This window comes from Fukomys damarensis, unplaced genomic scaffold (assembly GCF_012274545.1).
Source record: "Fukomys damarensis isolate Sample0158 unplaced genomic scaffold, DMR_v1.0_HiC HiC_scaffold_16, whole genome shotgun sequence".
Taxonomy (NCBI): Eukaryota; Metazoa; Chordata; class Mammalia; order Rodentia; family Bathyergidae; genus Fukomys; species Fukomys damarensis.
In genome coordinates, this window is record NW_022900928.1 from 140,585 (window position 1) to 159,465 (window position 18,881).

The 18,881-nt window shown below is 55.2% G+C and overlaps 3 protein-coding genes across 5 annotated transcripts in view; 2 read left to right on the forward strand and 1 right to left on the reverse strand.

The window, feature by feature from the left end:
- The window catches only part of Nlrp6 (NLR family pyrin domain containing 6), a 5,765-nt gene extending 1,999 nt beyond the window's left edge, over positions 1 to 3,766 (forward strand). Inside the window, exons 4-8 of the mRNA XM_019209982.2 lie at positions 31 to 1,165; positions 1,845 to 1,940; positions 2,637 to 2,807; positions 2,880 to 3,047; positions 3,473 to 3,766. Of these exons, the coding sequence (XP_019065527.2) occupies positions 31 to 1,165; positions 1,845 to 1,940; positions 2,637 to 2,807; positions 2,880 to 3,047; positions 3,473 to 3,611 (1,709 nt within the window). The 3' untranslated portion in view covers positions 3,612 to 3,766. The remainder of the gene's footprint in view (positions 1 to 30; positions 1,166 to 1,844; positions 1,941 to 2,636; positions 2,808 to 2,879; positions 3,048 to 3,472) is intronic.
- A 1,269-nt stretch (positions 3,767 to 5,035) lies between these two features.
- Positions 5,036 to 11,303, forward strand: Pgghg (protein-glucosylgalactosylhydroxylysine glucosidase). Of its 3 annotated transcripts, none has more exons than XM_010640307.3 (13): positions 5,036 to 6,292; positions 6,803 to 6,851; positions 6,927 to 7,362; positions 7,845 to 7,964; positions 8,149 to 8,280; positions 8,425 to 8,536; positions 8,638 to 8,710; positions 8,802 to 8,938; positions 9,022 to 9,155; positions 9,249 to 9,344; positions 9,473 to 9,570; positions 9,624 to 9,847; positions 9,924 to 11,303. In XM_010640307.3, exons 1-13 carry the CDS (start codon positions 6,034 to 6,036, stop codon positions 9,986 to 9,988), a joined length of 1,935 nt encoding a protein of 644 aa, XP_010638609.1. In that variant the 5' UTR covers positions 5,036 to 6,033; the 3' UTR covers positions 9,989 to 11,303. The 3 variants fall into 3 exon arrangements, with proteins under 3 accessions (XP_010638609.1, XP_010638607.1, XP_010638608.1); XM_010640305.3 differs by having other exon boundaries at positions 5,039 to 6,292; positions 6,641 to 6,851; XM_010640306.3 differs by having other exon boundaries at positions 5,040 to 6,292; positions 6,641 to 6,851; positions 9,636 to 9,847.
- A 2,177-nt stretch (positions 11,304 to 13,480) lies between these two features.
- Positions 13,481 to 15,062, reverse strand: Ifitm5 (interferon induced transmembrane protein 5). The gene is made up of 2 exons (XM_010640308.2): positions 14,472 to 15,062; positions 13,481 to 13,931 (listed from the first exon to the last, which is right to left on the reverse strand). The coding sequence occupies exons 1-2, from the start codon at positions 14,661 to 14,663 to the stop codon at positions 13,719 to 13,721; spliced, it is 405 nt and encodes a 134-aa protein (XP_010638610.1). The 5' UTR covers positions 14,664 to 15,062; the 3' UTR covers positions 13,481 to 13,718.
- Between the last annotated feature and the right edge of the window lie 3,819 nt (positions 15,063 to 18,881).

Sequence of the window (18,881 nt, forward strand, 5' to 3'; positions counted from 1 at the left end):
GGCTGCTGAGCAAGGCGCTGCTGCCCTCAGCCCGCCTCCTGGTGACCATGCGCGCCACAGCGTCCAGAAAACTGCACTTCGACCAGTGCGCGCTGCAGTGCGCTGAAGTGCGCGGCTTCTCCGACAAGGACAAGAAGAAGTACTTCTACAAGTTCTTCCAGGAGGAGCGCAGGGCTGAGCGCGCCTACCGCTTCGTAAAGGAGAACGAGACGCTGTTTGCCCTGTGCTTCGTGCCAGCCGTTTGCTGGATCGTGTGCACCGTACTGCGCCGGCAGCTGGAGCTGGGCAGAGACCTGTCGCGCACCTCCAAGACCACCACCTCAGTGTACCTGCTCTTCCTCGCCAGCGCGCTGAACTCCATGGGCGCCGAGAGGGCCCGCATGCGGGGGGAGTTGCGAAAGCTGTGCCTCCTGGCCCGGGAAGGCATACTAGGATACAAGGCGCAGTTTTCAGAAAGGGACATGGAGCGTCTGGAGCTTCGGGATTCTGACATCCAGCACTTTCTCATCAAGAAGGAGCTGCCGAGTGTGCTGGAGACTGAGGTGATCTACCAGTTCATCGATCAGAGCTTCCAGGAGTTCTTTGCCGCGCTGTCCTACCTGCTGGAGGACGTGGGGGCACCCGGAGTCCCCACAGGCGGCCTGGAGACGCTGCTGCACCTGGGCTCCGAGGGGCGCAGCCACCTCATGCTCACCACACGCTTCTTCTTCGGGCTGCTGAACATGGAGCATGTACAGGATGTCGAGCGCCACTTCGGCTGCGTGGTCCCAGCACATGTGAAGCAGAATGCCCTACAATGGGTGCAGGGGCAGGGCCACCTCAGGATGGCACCAAAGGGAGCAGATGGTTCCAAAGGGCTCAAGGACAAGGAGGAGCCAAAGGAGGAGGAAGAAAAGGAAGAGGAAGAGGAGGAAGAGCTCAGCTTCCCTCTGGAGCTGCTGTACTGCTTGTACGAGACCCAGGATGAGGCTTTTGTGAACCAGGCCCTGAGAAGCCTCCCTGAGCTAACTCTGGAGTGTGTGCACTTTAGTCGCATGGACCTCGACGTTCTGAGCTACTGCATGAAGTGCTGCCCCGCTGGACAGGTGCTGCAGCTTGTCAGCTGCAGCCTGGTGGCCGGGCAGGAAAAGAAAAAGAAGAGGAGCCTGTTGAAACGGCTGAAGGGGTGAGGCTCATGGGGCATGAGTGACAGTGCTTGCCTGTGCACTGTGTCTTTTTCAATTCAGGGAACCATGTCCAGACCATTCCCCAAAATGACAGCAGAGCCTTAGGCTACTGTCTACTCCTTGCAAGTCAGCTACTGCCCAGTGCCCATCTTCCCGAGGGTGTCCTCACCATGCCCATCTTCAGCCATCCACAACCAAGACAGACCTCCTAGCATGGCAGCTACCTCCTGCAGCTCTGGCCCAGCCCCTTCCCTGTGTGCTTTCTCCAGTAAGTTCTGGAATACTCCATGTCCTCTGCCCTAAGCCTTGCATCTACTGCTCCCTCCATATGCAGCACTCCCTTTGCTGCCCATCCTCAAAGCCTGTCCTGGCTGCCCCTGATGACCTAGGATCCCATTGGTTACTCTACCCCATGGGAAGATTTCATTGCCTGCCTCTTCCACCAGACCCTCAGTCCCTCCAGGGCAAGAATTGTGCTAGTTTCTTTGAACTTAGCTTCACTCAGCACCTGTCCCATGGCTTGGCCTAAAGCTCTGCAGACCTACTTGGTTAAGAAGGGATGGGGGAATCCTGGTTTAGTGTGGGGGGTGACTGGCAGAGGCAGCTCCAAGAGCCTGGACCACAGATAGATAGGAACTTAGAAGGAGCATAGTGGGCCTCAACACCTCTCTATTCTAGCAATTCTCAAGCTGCCATGAAACAACTCCGGATCACCCCACTGCATCCACTCTTCGAGGCCATGACTGACCAGCAGTGTGGCCTGAGCAGCCTGACGTGAGTGACCACAGCTTCTTCCTTCCCTGGAGGGGGCTCGGAGCAGGATATCCTGTGTAGACAGGAGGATGACCTGTGAGGAAGCCTTAGGACCCACCAGGACTCCATCCCCAAGTTAGCTGCTAGGGAGGAAAGGGTTGATGTGAAATTAGCCAGGTTTTCCCTCACAGATATCAGGATATCAGGAGCCTACAGTGTGCAGTACCTGGAATGCAATCACTTTCCAATCACTGTTAGCCATCACCACTGAGCAGAAAGTAAGAGAAGTTATAGGAACTGACACTAGCAGTCACAGTGAAAGTTAGTAGGAGGTAGAAATAAACCTAAGGAGCCAAAAGGATGATTACATTTGGCCCAGCAATTCTATCAGTAAACTAAATGTACAAAGATACTCAGCATACCTCTGCTTACAGTAGCAAAAAGAAAACAAAAGGAAAAAACAGAAACAACACAACTGCCTTACCATAGGGATTAGCTGACCAAAGAAATGACGGCTCAATTAAATGGACCCCACACATTCTCCAGGGTGAACATCAGGCCACCAGGGCGCGAGTGATTTCTGCACTTGGGGCTAGAAGTGGCTGGGGAGTCCACAGACAGATAGATCCAGCTGCTTCTTTTTGGATTTTGTTTTGGTTTCTGTTTTGTTTGGTGAGCCTGGTCTCAGGCATCAGATCTGTGCCTTCTTGACCACAGGATGTCCCACTGCAAACTCCCTGACAGAATCTGCCGAGACCTCTCTATGGCCCTGAGGGCAGCCCCTGCCCTGACAGAGCTGGTCCTCCTCCACTGCAGGCTCAGTGAAGCTGGTCTGCGTGCACTGAGTGAGGGCCTAGCCTGGCCCCAGTGCCGGGTACAGACACTCAGGTGAGGCCCCACCCAGGAGGCTGAGGGGCATGACCCCACCCCCAGCAGCTCCTGAGATCAGCTCTTCCCCAGGGTGCTGCTGCTAAACCCTCCAGAAGCTTTCCAGTATCTGGTAGCCCTGCTCTGGCAGAGCTCTACCCTCACCACCCTGGACCTCAGTAGCTGTTACCTGCCTGACTCCGTGGTGACCTACCTGTGTGCAGCCCTGCAGCACCCAGGATGCAGCCTGCAGACCCTCAGGTAAAAGCAGGGGCAAGCAAGCAGAGTATTGGGACCCAGCCTGTCAACCCCAGGGGGTTCCCTGGGGCTCCCACAGGCCCCCACGATAAACTCCCTCCAGAGACCTTCCAAGTGACCAGGCTCCAACAAGATCTGGGAGTTCAGTTCACAGAGTACCCCCTCTGAAGCCCTGGACCACTTTGCTGATCAAATAATACCCATATTCTATACCACAGTCTGGGCCCATGATCCTACCACCATTTTACTTCCCCAAAGGCCACTCATCTCTGGAAGATCCCTGACTGGTCTGGTCTCCTGTCCTTGTCCTTTAGCACACACAAGGCCATCAGCCTCACACTGCCCCACCCCATCCCAGGGCCCCCAGCACTGAACCCACAGCCCAGGCCTCTGTGACCCAACCTTTTGTCCCATGCACCTGACCGTAGTCTGGCCTCTGTGGAGCTGAGTGAGCCATCAGTACAGGAGCTGAAGGCCGTGAAGATAGCAAAGCCCAGATTGGCCATTGTCCACCCAGCACTCAACAGCCACCTTGGTCCTCCTGAGAGAGTCATCAGTGCCCTCTGAGGCCTGGAGCATGAAGCAGATGGAAGACACAGAGGTCAGAGCCAAGAAGAAGTCCTCCCTGCTTGAAGGGCAAGAAGGGACACAGAATGATGACCCCCTGGGGTGGGAACCTTGATGGCCCTGACATACTGATAATGAATTATCTGGTAGATTCTTTGGCATTGGCTTCTGTTACATTGGCCAAGCATCCCAGCAGATGTTGACCATCTTTCACTAACCCACCTGTGCAAGACAAGTTTCAGTCCATGGGCACCACTGGGAAAGCAGGCTCAGCAGCTGGCCCGGCTGCAGAAAGCAAGAAATATCCCAGAAACCCCAGTCTCCTCTGCCAGGTTCTTTGGGCTCTTTTCATTTTTGGGCAGCAGACTGGGTGGAGTTGACCCCTCACTTTCCAGGGGAAATTCCCTCATTACCACTTTGTATGTTTTTTGTTTCTTTTTGTTGTTGTTGTTGTTTTGAGACAGGGTCTCACTATGTAGTTGAGACTGACCTGGAACTCACTATGTAGCCCAGGCTGGTCTGGAACTCACAGTGATCCTCCTGCCTCCGCCTCCCGAGTGCTGGGATTAGAGGCGAGCACTACCACGCCCGGCATCCTCATTACCACTTTGTAAATCCGCTCTTTCATTCCTAAAACAGAAAAAACCCTGCCCTCTTAAGACAACATTCTAGGTAGAAGACAGACAATAAACATGTAGGCAACATGCAAACACAGCACAGTAAGTACACATATGATAGAAGATACAATAGATACTGTACATGTGATACGTAAATATAGGATACTTTTTTAACAGTACTAGGAATTGAACTCAGGGTCTTCACACTGAACTACGTCTCTAGCTCATTTTATTTATTTATTTGTTTTTAAATTTTGAGATAGCGTCTCACTAAGGACCTAAAGTGACTCAAACTTGCAAACTTCCTAGAGTACTGGGATTACAGGCAGGAGCCACAATGGTTGGATTTTTTTAAAAAATCCAGACAAGATTTGCTCATGTTGCAAAAACCCTGGCCTCAAATTTATGACCCTCCTAAACCCGGTGTGGTGGTGCACACCTGTAGGCTGAGGCAGGAGGAAGGCCTCAAATTTCTGGAGTTCAAGGTCAGTCTTGGCTACATAGTGAGTTCAGGGCCAACCTGACCTACAAAGGGAGACCCTACCTCAAAAAAACAACCAAACAAAAACTTACAACCCTCTCTTGCCTCAGCCTCCCAGATACAGAAACAGTAATATAGTAAATACATATATTATGAAGAAGACATCCTAAGTATGTATGTGATACATAAATACATTCTCCAGTAAATAATAAAGGCGCTGCACGAGCCGTGGAGGGACGCATAATGCAGTGAGAGGCTACACAGTGAGTGGAGCAGGGTTTTCTATGCAGATGAGGCCTGGGTAAAAGTTCAGGAAAGCGCTCCACATACCTCAGAGCAAGGGAGTGGGGAAGAGAGGCAGAGGCAAGAGGCTGAGAAGAGGGCGGAACCGAGGCAGGCCTGGGTGAGGGGCTGAGGCAGCCCTGCTGCAGGCCTGAGAGACCAGAGCAGTGACCCGACGCGCTGTCCAGGATAAACATCGAAGCAGCGAGCCTGATCAGCTCACCCAGACACAATTTAAGTCAGGCTGGGCTGTGGGCACCCCAGGGCTTTGCCCGGAGCTCCACGTGGGCAGGGGTGGAGACCCGCTGGGACCGAAGGCGGAGCGAGCCGGAGGGGCTACTCAAGCAATTAGGTCATCTCGCATAACTGCCCTCTGGCGAAAGGAACACAGTAGAAAAAGGATGAAGGCAAAAAAATCGTCACACGCTAGGCACTCCAAATCCAGCTTTGTAGACGGACATGTTTGGTGAAAACTGGACTTCAAGGCGCTGGTGTCTGGAATGTCTGACCAGGTGTACGGTCTCAGGATGGGAGGGCGGTGCCCGCCAGGCAGTCCCCTGAGTCACGCCCTGCGCCACGATCCCAACTCGTCCCGGGGCCAAGCCCAAGTCTGCCACGAGGCGCTCTGCTCGGCGCCCAAAGGGCTGCACTGAAGGCCACCAGGGGGCGTCTGGCGATCGACCAGGGCTGCCGTGAGAGGAGGCCCGGGGGACAGTCGCGATCGCCCCCGCCCTTCCTGGTTTGTCCTCTGTTCTCCCAACCGCAGAACACGAAGAGTCGGGTAGACGGCGGGCTTGGGTGAGCTCTTTCGCGGGGTCTCAGGGGACAAGTGTGGAGACTTGCTTGAGACGCCGGAAACCACATCTGGCTGGAGACCAGAGCTCACGGCGTTTTCCTTGGCGGCCTGTAAGGGGCTTACTGGAAAACCCAGGTCCCCCACTCCCGTCTTCCGGATCAGCCAGTCTCCGCAGAGACTGGGAGGCTACAGTCTGAAGAGGGGAACCCAGCAGTTACGGTCCAGCCTGTCCACCAGAAACCGCCTATGGAGGACGCCCAGCCGGACCCCACCGTGTTCATCTCCCACTCTCTGCCCAGGGACCCCCGCCTCTGGGCCACGGTAACCAACGCGTACCTGGGCACGCGTGTGTACCATAACACGCTACACGTGAGCGGTGTGTACAATGGGGCCCGGGGCAGCACACACCGGGCGGTCCTGCCCAGCCCCCTTAACGTCCGGCTGGAGGCCCCCGCTGGTACAGGAGCTCAGCTGACCGAGACCTTTGCTCTGGACACCAACACAGGTAGTTGCATCTGGCCTATCCTCTCCCCAAGCGTAGGAAACCACACAACAATCCTGGCCTGCACATACTTTGCACAGGGGTCTCACATAGAAAAGGAGGCCAAGAGAGGCAACGGGATGTGGCCTCTGTGGGTGTCCTTCCCTCTCTTGCGGGCCCCCAGGTTCTGTGAAGCTATTGCAGTGATGCTGGGAGGATGTGTCCACCTCACTGAGCGGAGAGGTGTTCCTGGGTGCAAGGGACCTACACCCTGACTAGGGCGGCACAGCAGCTGTGCCTTCTGAGCCCTTCGTGGGGTTCCCCCTTCCCCTTGCCTCTGCCCAGGTTGACCAGATTCCCAACCCTCCCCAGGATCCTTCCTGCACACCCTGGAGGGACCCAGCTTCAGGGCCTCCCAGTGTATCTATGCCCACCGCATGCTGCCCCACATCCTGGCCTTCAGTGTGTGCATTGCACGTGAGGCTGTGGAAAGCAGCCCCATCAGGGTGCTGTTGCAATCTGCCTTCTCACCAGAAAGCCCAGACCTGGACCTGCACCTGGGTCCTGACTTCCAGGGCTTCAGGTGAGCAGGGGGCCGGGTCCTGGAGGGGTGGCCCTAGGAGGAAGCCATCACTGAGGCACAGCCACACCTTCACAGGTACCTGTGGGGCCTCACACTCACCCCAGAACAGCCAGGGGATCCCCGGCAGGAGGTACACATGCTGTGGACACCAGTGCCCCCTGCCCTGACCCTTGGCGAAGGCGAGGAGACTAAGACCTGGGACTTCCTGACTGTGGTGGGTGGCAGCCAGGTGGAGGCCCAGGCCTGCCTCACCGAGGCTCTACAGCTGCAGGCCAGGGGCTCTCTCTATGCCATCCATGTGCAGGCTTGGGCCCAGTTCTGGGCAGGCTGCAATCTGAATGTGGCAGGGCCCCTGGCTCTGTGCCAGGCTCTCCGAAGCTCCTTTTACTACCTGTTCAGTGCCTTGCCCCAGCCTGGGACCTCAGGATATGTCTCCCACGGCCTCAGCCCCGGAGGCCTCTCCAATGGAAGCCAAGGAGAGTGCTACTGGGGCCATGTCTTCTGGGACCAGGTGTGCATTGCCCACCCAGCACCAGCCACAGTGAGACAATGGGCGGTGAGGCTCAGCCTCTGCCTTCCCTCAGATTCAAGCAGTGGTTGGGGAGCACAGGGGGTATGCAGGTGGGGAGGCAAACTGGAAGAGATGGTGTCTGGCAGAAGGACATGCAGGAATCTGGTAGATGAGAGTGGCCAACAGGTGCCTAGGCCTAGAGTGAAAGGAGTCACCTGACAGACGAAGGAGAGTTCCCCATGCAGGTGGGAGAGCATTGTGGTGCTGGAGCTTCCTTAGGGCCAAGGAAGCCCTGGGGACTTTAATCAGAGCAGTGCAGATCTTTGCTGCCAAGTAGAGCTGAATGGAGGACAAGATTTAGGGGCCAGAGAAGCTGAGGGCACAGAGGGGAACTTGATGGTCACTGGGTAATGAGGGTGACTGCTGGGGGTGAGGGTTGGATGGGGAGCCCGTCCAGCTCTAGAATGGGGACATTCTTTCAGGACCTCTGGATGTTCCCAAATATCCTGATGTTTCACCCAGAGGCTGCCAGGGCCCTCCTGGAGTACCGTGTCCGGACACTGGGTGGGGCCCTGAAGAATGCCCAGGCCCTAGACTACCAGGTAAGGGGCCTAGGCACCACTTAAGGTGGCCACCTAGGGTCAGCACACCCTGTGTGCAGAGGCCACCTGATCTACAGGGTCATGCAGGGCGCACCAGAGCCCCCACTCCTCCTTGCTCCATCCTGCAGAAGGGATCGGCCCCCCAGGTCAGGGGGCCCATCCTCCTCTTACCCCCCCCATTCAGGGAGCCAAGTTTGCCTGGGAGAGCGCAGGCTCTGGGCTGGAGGTCTGCCCTGAGGACATCTATGGGGCCCAGGAGATCCACATCAATGGGGCGGTGGTGCTGGCTTTCCAACTGTACTACCACGCCACCCAGGTGAGAGTTCCCCAGGTGTGCCTCCCCCCATTTGGGGACAGTCTTGGGATGCCATCTGAAGGGGCATTCAAAGTCAAGGGTGGGCACTGGACTTGCACAGTAACCCTCCCTGCCTCAACCTCAGTCCAACCTTCTGCTCCCCAGGACCTGCAGTTCTTCCAAGAAGCTGGTGGCTGGGACGTGATCAGCGCTGTGGCTGAGTTTTGGTGCAGCCGTGTAGAGTGGAACCCCAGGGAGAAGACGTTCTACCTGAGAGGTGTGGGACTGGGAGGGCAGGTGGGCAGGCAGGAGAATGGGTGTCCTGGGCCACCCATGCTGACGGCAGCACAATGTGCTGCGATGGACTTGTGTGCCCAGGAGTTATGCCCCCTGATGAATACCATGCAGGAGTCGACAACTCTGTGTACACCAATGTCCTGCTCCAGAACAGGTCAGACTCCAACCCCTGGGTCTGCCCCTGCCTACCTAGCAGGCCTGGCCCAGCCAGCAGTGTGGGGCTGTAGCCTGTGTACCACCCACAGCCTGCGCTTTGCTACTGACCTGGCACGGGACCTGGGTCAGCCTATCCCTGACCAGTGGCTGGTGGTGGCTGACAAGATCAAGGTACCCTTTGACCCCGAGCAGAACTTCCACCCTGAATTTGATGGGTACGAGCCTGGTGAGTGGTTAGACCCCCATCCTCTCCCTGCCTATGACCCTATGTCCGACCTAGTACGCCCCCATCAGCACCCCACCCTTTAGGAGAGGAGGTGAAGCAGGCTGATGTCGTGCTCCTGGGATACCCTGTCCCCTTCTCCCTGAGTCCTGATGTCCGCAGGAGAAACCTAGAGATTTATGAGGCTGCAACATCCCCTCGGGGCCCTGCCATGACCTGGGTGAGGAGCCTGGGGGGTGGTCCTGCCCCACAGACCTTCTTTCTTCCCCAAGCCATGGGTCTTACCCCCATGTTCTTTGAACTCTGATACCAGAGCATGTTTGCAGTGGGCTGGATGGAGCTGAAGGACCCATCACGGGCACGGAGCCTTCTGGACAGGAACATCACCAATGTCACCGAGCCTTTCAAGGTCAGCCTGGCTGACCTCACCAGCCACCACTCCAGCCCATGTGGTCACAGCCTGGCATTCCTCTTGACCCTGGCAAGGCAGCCATAGGAGGCCATTGTGCCGGGCCTGCCACAACCACCCTCTTGCAGGTGTGGACGGAGAATGCAGACGGGTCCGGGGCCGTGAACTTCCTCACAGGCATGGGAGGCTTCCTGCAGGCAGTGCTATTCGGGTGTACAGGCTTCAGGTGAGCACAAGAACATGTGTGGGCAGAAGGGCTGTCCTCATCCCCTCATACAGCTTTCCCCACAGGGTCACCTGCACAGGTGTGATCTTTGACCCTCTGTGCCTGACGGACATCTCCAGAGTGTGTGTGTCCGGCATCTTCTACCAGGGGAACAGGCTCAACTTTACCTTCTGCAAGGACTCGGTGATGGTTGAGGCCACAGCCCAGGCATGGCCTGGGGCTCCTCAGTTGGAGGTTGAGCTGTGGCCATCACGGGCTCAGCTCCCCCTGCTCCTGGGTAGGTAAGGTCTGGGGTGATGTGGTCTAGGGTGCCCCACAGGTTCCCTCACTCCAAGGTGCCGCTGTCTCTGCAGGGCACCAGGTTTCATTTCCTTGCTCAGCTGGCCGGATACAAAGATCACTCCCAAAGCTGCCCTGAAGCCCAAGGCTGGAGGTCTCTGGAAGTGTTTCGAAGACACTGGATCTCGCTCCAGGCCCACAGTCTTATCTTGGAGCTCGGCCCGCATGCAACCAGGATGCCACCCTCAGAGACATCCTGGTCCTCTCCTGAAATCACTCCTCTATGCCTCACCCCAGCCTGAGCCCCTCTGGGCCTGGACCCACCACATACCTGATCTTTTTGCCTTTGGGCTGATTTCGACACCCCCATCCTTCAGCGTCCTGTCTTGTTCCTACAGCCAGAGCCTGAACCCCACACCCACTTATGGTCTTGGTCCCTAGATTCTTCTGCTCAAGTGGACAGCAAGATGTGAGCCTGGAGGAGGGGCACAGCCACCTGAAGAAGCACCAAAGACTGGGTGTCAGGGGCCCTGGTGTGGGGCACTTGGCCAAACCGAAGGTCAAAGGTACCCAGACTCTGTGAGAAGCAAATGGTTAAACAACCAGTTTAGTGAGGTGTGTTGTGTCTAGCTGTTATCCTTTCCTTTTCCCCAAAAAAAACTTCCTGTCCTTGAGACAGCTCCTTGCCCAAACTGTTTTCTGCTTTGGTTTCACTTACACTGATACTCTAAATAAAAGCTGGAGAGTTTTCAACGTTAGGGATTCTCCTGGGAGTCTCCCTAATGCTGGGTGTTCTCAGTTGACAGAGCCCCTCTGGGCACCTTAGTGATTGAACTAAGTCTCTTCTCTAAGTGATCATTCATCTGTACCACCATGGTCACACTCTTCTTGACTCTGGGATTGGCCAGTCTCTGGCACATTGAGGTAGGTTGGGCAACCCGTCCTCAGTCACTGGCTGGTGAGCAGGGAAGGAGAACTGGCACCAGAGGGTAGAGCAGGTAGGTGGCAGAACAAGAGCCCGAAGCTCCCACTGGCCACCAGAAGAACCAGAGCCAAAAGTGTGTGGGTTCAAGGCTGCAGCCAGGGCTCTGCCTGGCCTCTGGTCCTAGGCCCTGAGCCCCTGGGATGGCTTATCCCAGATGTTTTCCAAGAGCAAGGTGAAATGGTATATGGGGCTGATGCCTGCTGAGGCCTGGCCCTCTGCACCACAGCAGCTTGAGGAATAAAAGTTGGTGTGGACACAACATCACCCCCACAAACTTCCTGCAGAAGTAGTATTGTGTGTTGTGTGGGCTTTCTCTTTTCACCTGGTGTTACAGTTTTTGTCTAGATGTCTTCCCAAAGCCTCGTGCAGTCATAGGTGGCTTTTTAAGAGATGGTTGAATGTAGAATGTGTGATACTGAGATTAAGGGAGTGTGATTACTAAACCACTAGAAGTGAGTGATTGGTTTGGCACTGCCCTAATTCCAGCTGTCTAGAGAACATAAAAGGGGCAGAAAGATGCTGTTAAGGTCTCTTGTTTTTGCAGTCTTCTGCTGCCATGAACTGTTGCTCTTTTTCCATGTGCCACCCTGCCTTAAGAGCCAGACAATTATAGACTGAAACCTTTACACACTGTAAGCCAAATAAATCTTTCCCCCTTTATCTTTGGGTGTTGGGTATTTTGTCTCAGCAATGAGGTAATAGTAAGATAACGGCTCAGGGACCAAGGTGAGTCCCTAGTATATGTCCCACCCCTTTGTTCTGCATTGTCACATCCCCATTCTTTTCACTCAGTGGTCACAAGACAGAAAGCTCCACACACAAAAAAAAGGGCACCCTGGGCTGGGGCAGCTCTGGAGCACACCTGCATCCCCCTGACTGTTCAGCCTCTCGGTCTGGGACACTGTGACCTCAGTCAGCTGCTTTTTCATTTGGAGTTTTCAACATATGGGACAGGGACCCATGGACACTCCTCATCTCGTGGCCACAGTGAGCATGGGGGGCATGGTTGCTGTGGTCCCTAGCCCTGGGAACAAGAATATGGCTTGAGCTCCCAGGGACTGCCATGTGCTGTCACTCAGCTGCAGGGCTTTGTTGATCACTGTCACTTAGTGGCCAGAGACCAGCAGTCTGCAGAGGAGACGGTGCCATCTAATACAGTCAAGAGTGGGCATTCATCTTGGAGGCACAGTGCTGGGGTTACATGGAGGCATTGGCATGGCGTAGTGGGTGGCCCTGAATCCATGGCTCAGTGAGCCTGGTGCTTGCTACATGTGTGGGTCACCTTTGTGCACTTTGTGTGGGGACATTCCCAGGGCATGTGTGCTGGCATGGCTAATTGAGGTCCATCAGCCTGCCCAGAAGACTAAGCCTGGGCAAGGAGGGCTGCACCAGCAACTTGACCAAAGGCTACATCCTCAGTACTTGTCCCTGCCCTACTGCACATAGGGACCAGCAGAAGATCCCTTCCTTGGAGACATGTACCCAGCAGCACACACACTGACCCCTGCATCCATCCTCTGTGTCCAGCACAGGGTGGCCCTTTCTTAAAACAGACCCGGGCCACACACTGTCCCCATTCTGGCCCAAGCACAGGTCGCACACTGCCCATGTCCTTCATTGGCGGTGGCATCTCTCTGTCTCCAGCCTGGCCCCCAGCATACTCTACCCTTGGGAGGTGGAGGACTCAACTAGGCCACAGCCCGAGACTTGTCACCTGGTGGGAGCTGTGTGGGATTAACCCTTCCTCCAGCCCAGGAAGAACTGCAGACTCCACACAGATGGAAGGGACTTAGGAGGAGCTCAGAGTCCCAAACTACCTTTTAATAAGAGCCCTGTGATGAGCTCACTCTGCCACTAAGCCGCAGTGGGCCAGAGCCTCATCCCAACCCCCCAAGTCTGTGTTTGGCAGCCTTTATGTGATGGATTCTATGGGGTGGGTGTCATGAGGTGAATCAGGCAGGAGATTGCACCTCAGCACTGGGGCTCAGCAGAGGTCTCCCACTCTATCTTCCCTTTTCCTACACACAGAGTTTTGGCAGGGGCACGGGGGGTCCTTGCATATGAGTGTGACATCTGTGTGACCACATGTGGGAATCCAATATGCACCACTCCAGGGAAACAGACTATCCACCTTCCCAAATTCCCTTACTCTCCCTAGGGGTGGAAGATCCCTGCAGCATAGAGATCTCATCATTAAAGGGTGGGTCAGGGAGACAGAGAACCAGTGAGGCAGCAGTACACACATGGGGGTGGGGGGCACATGAAGTTGGGACACACCCAGACATGTTCTGGAGCACAGGCCACCAAATCAAAGGGCAGCAGGGATCAAAGGCCTGAATTCCCAAACTTTGTCCTAAAATACTCAGGCGCCTCCACCCCAGAAGCCACAGGCTGCCCTGTAGCTAAGCAAAGGCACAGTCGGGGGATAGCTGGGTAGACAAAACCAGGCAAATAGAAGTTGGTCCAGGAGGACGTGCTGTGTGGTCCCTGTAGCAGCTCCTCCCCACACGGTCAGCACGCAGAAGCCCCAGTTCTCTGGCACCTGGCGCTTTTATTTTGGGGGGTGCGGTGGGAGGGTTTGTTTCCAGGGATCAAACTCGGGACCTTGTACTTGCAAGGCAGGCACAGCTAAATCTCTGGCCCCATCTGGTACTTTTAATTGTGAACAGAGACTGAGCCCAGTGAGTGAGGGGCTGGGGACCCTTTTACAGCTGGGCTGAGGTCGCTGGAGTCTGAGTGGGTCAGCCTTGGGTGCCCATGTTGGGCCTGGGGTGCCTCTAGGGTCAGGGCCAGGCAGGGTTTGAGGCCCTAATCACAGGATCCAGCTCCCTTGGGCCAGGATTCTGGGACTGGGGCATTCTGGTCAGGACAGGGACCCAACTGGTCAGTCATAGTCTGCATCATCAAACTTGGTGCTGAAGAATGCCGCAGAGTCCTTAGCCAGCCGGGACAGGTGCAGGGCTCCAGTCACCACCAGTCCCAGGAGCAGTAGTGGAGGGACCAAGGTCCACATGATGGCCAGGATGTTGTAGCACTTGGCTTTGGAGCCATAGCGTTGTGCTGCTTCTAGGTCACCAGCCACCTTCTGGTCTCGGGCCTGTGAGTAGTCACAGAGCTCGTCACTACTAGCTAGTCCTGGGTCTTGGGGCAGGGCCTGTCTGGATGAGAACTGGGGTGAAAAAGTATAGCCCAGGGAGCACTACCTGACTGGGCCCTCTTCCCTCCCTGACACAGTGCTGGGCGTCACTGAGGTCATAGGGCCCAGTCATGGCTTGGGAGCCTCAGCTGCAGGCCCATGGCCATCGGACCAGCTCTGCCCCCACATCCACCTCTGTGCAAAGAGGACTGTGGGGTTGGAACCAAGGGAGCTTTGTTCATAGTGGCCAAAGCATGTGGAACCCCACTATGGACCCTACTCTCCCTTAAGAACAGACCCTCCTTTTTGTGAATGGCACCCCTCTCTAATGGGGAGGCCTCTCACAGTGGTTCCATGCTAATGACCCCCTTCCAGGGCCCTGTTCACAAGCTACTGCCCATAGAGCCCCGCTTCCATCTTCCCCAAGAAGCCCCCTCCCTCACTCCAAATGGAGCTCCCTTCCCCATCCTCCATGGAGGCCCACTTGTGCCCACAGCCCACCTTGACTGAGTGTACCAGTGCCAGGAAGCCGAGGCAGCACAGGTTCAGGTAGATCGTGCTGAAGATGGACCAGATCAAGTGGTCACGGGGTGGAGGGCTCGGTGCTCCCAACACGAGGGCCATGGGAGCAGCATCAGCAGCCTTGCCCAGTGTCGGGCCCTGAGGGTCCTCACGGGGGAACGATGTGTCCATGGGTTCCAGTGCCGTCTCGATGACTCAGACTACTTCCAGGGTGGGTGCCTGGCCTACTTATAGCTCTGTGCCCGCCCTGCTGGCCAGCTCTACCCGTTAACAGAGTCCAAATTACAGCCTGGGTCTGAGGAGCAGGGTGGCCACCCTGGTGCCTGTATCCCCACCCCAACAGAGAGACCCCACCCAACACTGCTGGGAGACAGGGCTGGCCTCAGAGAGAGCCACAGAAGGGGTGTGGGGCTGTGTCCACAGAGGACCTCCTTGACCCTGGGTGCAGCCAGAGCCCCCAAGGCCTGGACTCAGCCTATTCCTCAGGCCCAGAGCACTGAAACCACAACCCTGTGTGCCCAGATGTCAGAACTCAGGCTCTGACAGTGACACCTGCCGCTGATGGCACAGCAAGGTGGGAAAATGGAGACCTCCATTAGAGATGACTGCTAAGCAGAAACCAGTCAGCCCTAGGGGTTGCCATTCCCAGCAGGGCTGGCACCAAAGTGAGGTCTCCACCGAAGGATTCTCTGCCCAGCCTCTGCCTCCTGGGTGGGTAGGTCCTGCTGGATCTCCTTAGGATCTGCTTCACTCTCCCCAACCCTGAACTCTGTGTGGTGGCCCTGCCTGGGGCTGGGGCTCATCCCGCTGGCCTCCCAAGGTGACTCTGTGTGTCATTGACACACACATTCCATTATGGCCATCTGAACCAGGCTCCCCAGCCTGACAGCCTGCTCAGGGGAGGTAACCCCAGCCTAACTCTTCTGAGAGACCTCAGGCCCCAGCTGCTGTCCTGTCCAACCCAGCCTTCTGCAGAGCCCATGACTTGGTTTTGCCTGCTCCTCAGATGCCAGCCGAATCCTGGATCCCACTGTCCAGGAGTCCAGGACATGGGGACCCTCTTCACACCCATGTGGAACTGCTGAGACCAAGCACCCTCCCCGCTCCTGGGGCTCCATCCTATCACCTGGGGACAACAGAGTCCATGCTCTGCACTGCAGCCAGCATATAGAACCCACCTTCTCTTGGGGAAAACCAGTCTCAGCAGGGTACTGCCAGCTTGCTCCATCAGCCTTCCACCAAAAACATACCCCAGGACTTATGTTTAAGCATTAACTAGGAAGAAACTTTGGGTAAATCCCTGAGGATGGAACAGGAAGGAGGCAGGAAGAAGGGGAACCTTTTGCTGCAGCCCCAATGAAGACTGACTTGACCCGTTGGGAGCAATTCTACATAATTTTGGGAGAAATCATGTTACAATTAAAATTATAATTAGGCCTAGTTTTCCTGCCTACAGGCCAGTTATGGCATGTCAAGACCTAACTAACTCCATTTTCCCCTCTAGTCTCAGCTAAAACCTCAAGAATCTGGTGATGCTGTGATGCTCCAGAACAAGATTACACCACTGGAGGAAAAAGATTACACCAGGGAAGCAACAAAATCTTCATCTACATAGTTCCTCATTGTTCTAAGATTATCACTGCAACTGTCCTCTGAGTCACCTGTAACATTGTTATCCTGATGTACTGAATAAAGGTGTCACAAGCTGTGAGTCTTTCATCATTGCTGCCCAGAGACCCATTGATCAGGCCCAAAGCTCAGTTTCTTCTCTAAGTCTCATTTATGTCTATATAACTGATTTCCCCTTGTGATGTCCTGGCTCCCAGGACACTAGGACTCACTGCAGGAGTTCTAGTAATGCCCCCTTTCCCTGTCCCCTACAGACCCCAGAGAACTTCTGGACCCGCATGGCCCAGAGACATTCAGAGCAGGATCAAGAGTCCAGGCAGTAACATGCAGATCAGAAATAGGAAGCAGGATGTGGCCAGGGGTGGCCCAGTGATTCTCAGCACCTGTGGGAGGAGGCCTTACCCCCTAATGGGTGGAGTGAACAGGCTCCTGTGGGACCCAGGAAAAATGCTGCCCTCTCCAGCTCAGTGTCCACAGAACAGAGCCATCTCTCAACTGCACATTCAGACTCAGCATGGACCGGTGAAAGTTGGCCATGGTCTGAGTCAGCTGCCAGGAACCATGGTTGTGTCATCAGACTGTGAAGATTGGAGAGGGAGGTAACTCGGTCCCTATTTGCTCTCTGTCTGAGTAACCACCCACAAGCCTGCTGCCCAGAAGACACTGACCACACAGGGAAGTGCCAATGCCTTTATCTCTGTTTCCCCTGATATTTGGGGTGATAAATGCCTGCAAGGAAGCAGGAGTCACCCAGTAGTGGATGTTTCACCTGGACACTGCTGACCATCACTCCCTGTGGGTCCTTAGTCAGAGGAACCAGAGTAATGCTCTGTGTGTTGTGATCCTACTTGGTCCTATATCCAGCAGGGCCTAAACCTTAGAAAAACCCAATCTCTAAACCTACCCTAATACTAACCCTGGCATCCAAGCCTGCTTCACAGTACCCCTCCTTCTGCTATCCCCTAAAAGACAGAGGATAAGCTCAAGGACAGAGTGGGGAAAAGGAAGAACTCAGGGCATTGGTGCTCACGTTGGGTGACTCTGAGAGACAGAGAAGGTCAGAGGAAAAGGGTCTCACTTCAGCCACTCTGGGACATCTGGAGGATGCGCAGCACCTCCAGGCAGAACTGCACATGGCAACCCAATCACCACTGGGTGTACCAGACAGGCCAGGAATAAAAGGAACTTGGAGGCCTGCTCACACAAAGTCCTGGGGCTCACCTGGGCTGTAACAGACAAAAGGAACAGGGTTCCATGGAAGAGGTGTTAGGGAATTGATCATGTTAAAGTATGCTGTGACGCCGCCTCACAGGCTGCATTCTCCGAACTGCACATGGCAACCCAATCACCACTGGGTGTACCAGACAGGCCAGGAATAAAAGGAACTTGGAGGCCTGCTCACACAAAGTCCTGGGGCTCACCTGGGCTGTAACAGACAAAAGGAACAGGGTTCCATGGAAGAGGTGTTAGGGAATTGATCATGTTAAAGTATGCTGTGACGCCGCCTCACAGGCTGCATTCTCCTGGTACATCTTGGCTCCTAAAATGACCTCATGCCCTTATCTCTGGTTTCCCTCCCCCCCAAGGCCACAGTGGTCCAGGAAAGTTGAAACCTGTGTCTGCAGGACTGGGCCCATAAAAGCAATCTGGCCTGTGATAGGTTAAAAGTAACTCACTCCTCATAAATAAGCAATAGCCCACCCCCAAACTGATAAAAGGACCTTCCTTTCTTTGTTCTCTCTCTCCTTCTGCTTCTTCTTCCTCATGGGCTAAACACCTGGGGCCCGAAACCCAGATTCTAGGGCGCCCCTATTCGACCTCCGCCCGATGTCCGCAACCATTCTCCTTGTCGCCATCTTGGCAGCCATCACCAACCTACTGATCTTCAGACCCACACCTTTTTGGGTAAGTTCCCCTTCTGAGAAGTCCTCAGGGTAACGGGGACCCCAGACTCCAGACCACCCACTAGGACCATGTCCGGGACAAGGCCAGGGCCCAGGTCCTCTGTCCCTCAGTTTTGGCAAACCGGGTTTGCCTCCGTTGAGTCCGGGACTCAACTGAACTAAGTCCGGGACTTAGTTCGCATAAATTCCTATCTCTTGTAAGGGACGCCTTCACGGGAGACCGAATTTCAGCTTTCTAGACAGGGTCTAGAAAAAGAGGAGTTTTATCAGAACTCTCGGAGACGTCTGGTCTTCTGATAACCTCCTGTCCTGGTGGTTGTGGGCTCTGGTTCCTCTATACCCGCTGACTCTCCTTTGGGATGCTTACTCAGGAATTTGGAGGGTCTTGATTTAAAACCCAAACGGCTAATTCGCTTGTCTACTCAAATTTGGCCCCAATATAAATTAGGCAATCAAAACGTCTGGCCGCCTAACAGCTCCTTTGAATCGGGCCTGATTAGAGACCTTTACAACTTGTGCGAGCGGCAAGGAAAATGGTCGGAGGTCCCATATGTCCAGGGTTTTTCCTATCTGGCTAGCCAACCCTCTCTTTGTTCTACCACCAAAGTCTCTCCCATACTTCTATTGTCTCAAGGTCGCCCCACAACTGACCCCCCTCCTCTGGAATCTCCTACCCCTCCCATTTCTTCTGACTCACGGACCACCCCACCCTATGCTCCACCTCTCACCTGCTCCAAGACACACAAGGGCCACACGATGGTGCCCTTGCATGAAGTAGCTGGAGCTGAAGGAATTGTCTGCGTTCATAGTCCTTTTCCTATGTCTGAACTAGCTCTCATTCAGGCCAGACTTGGTT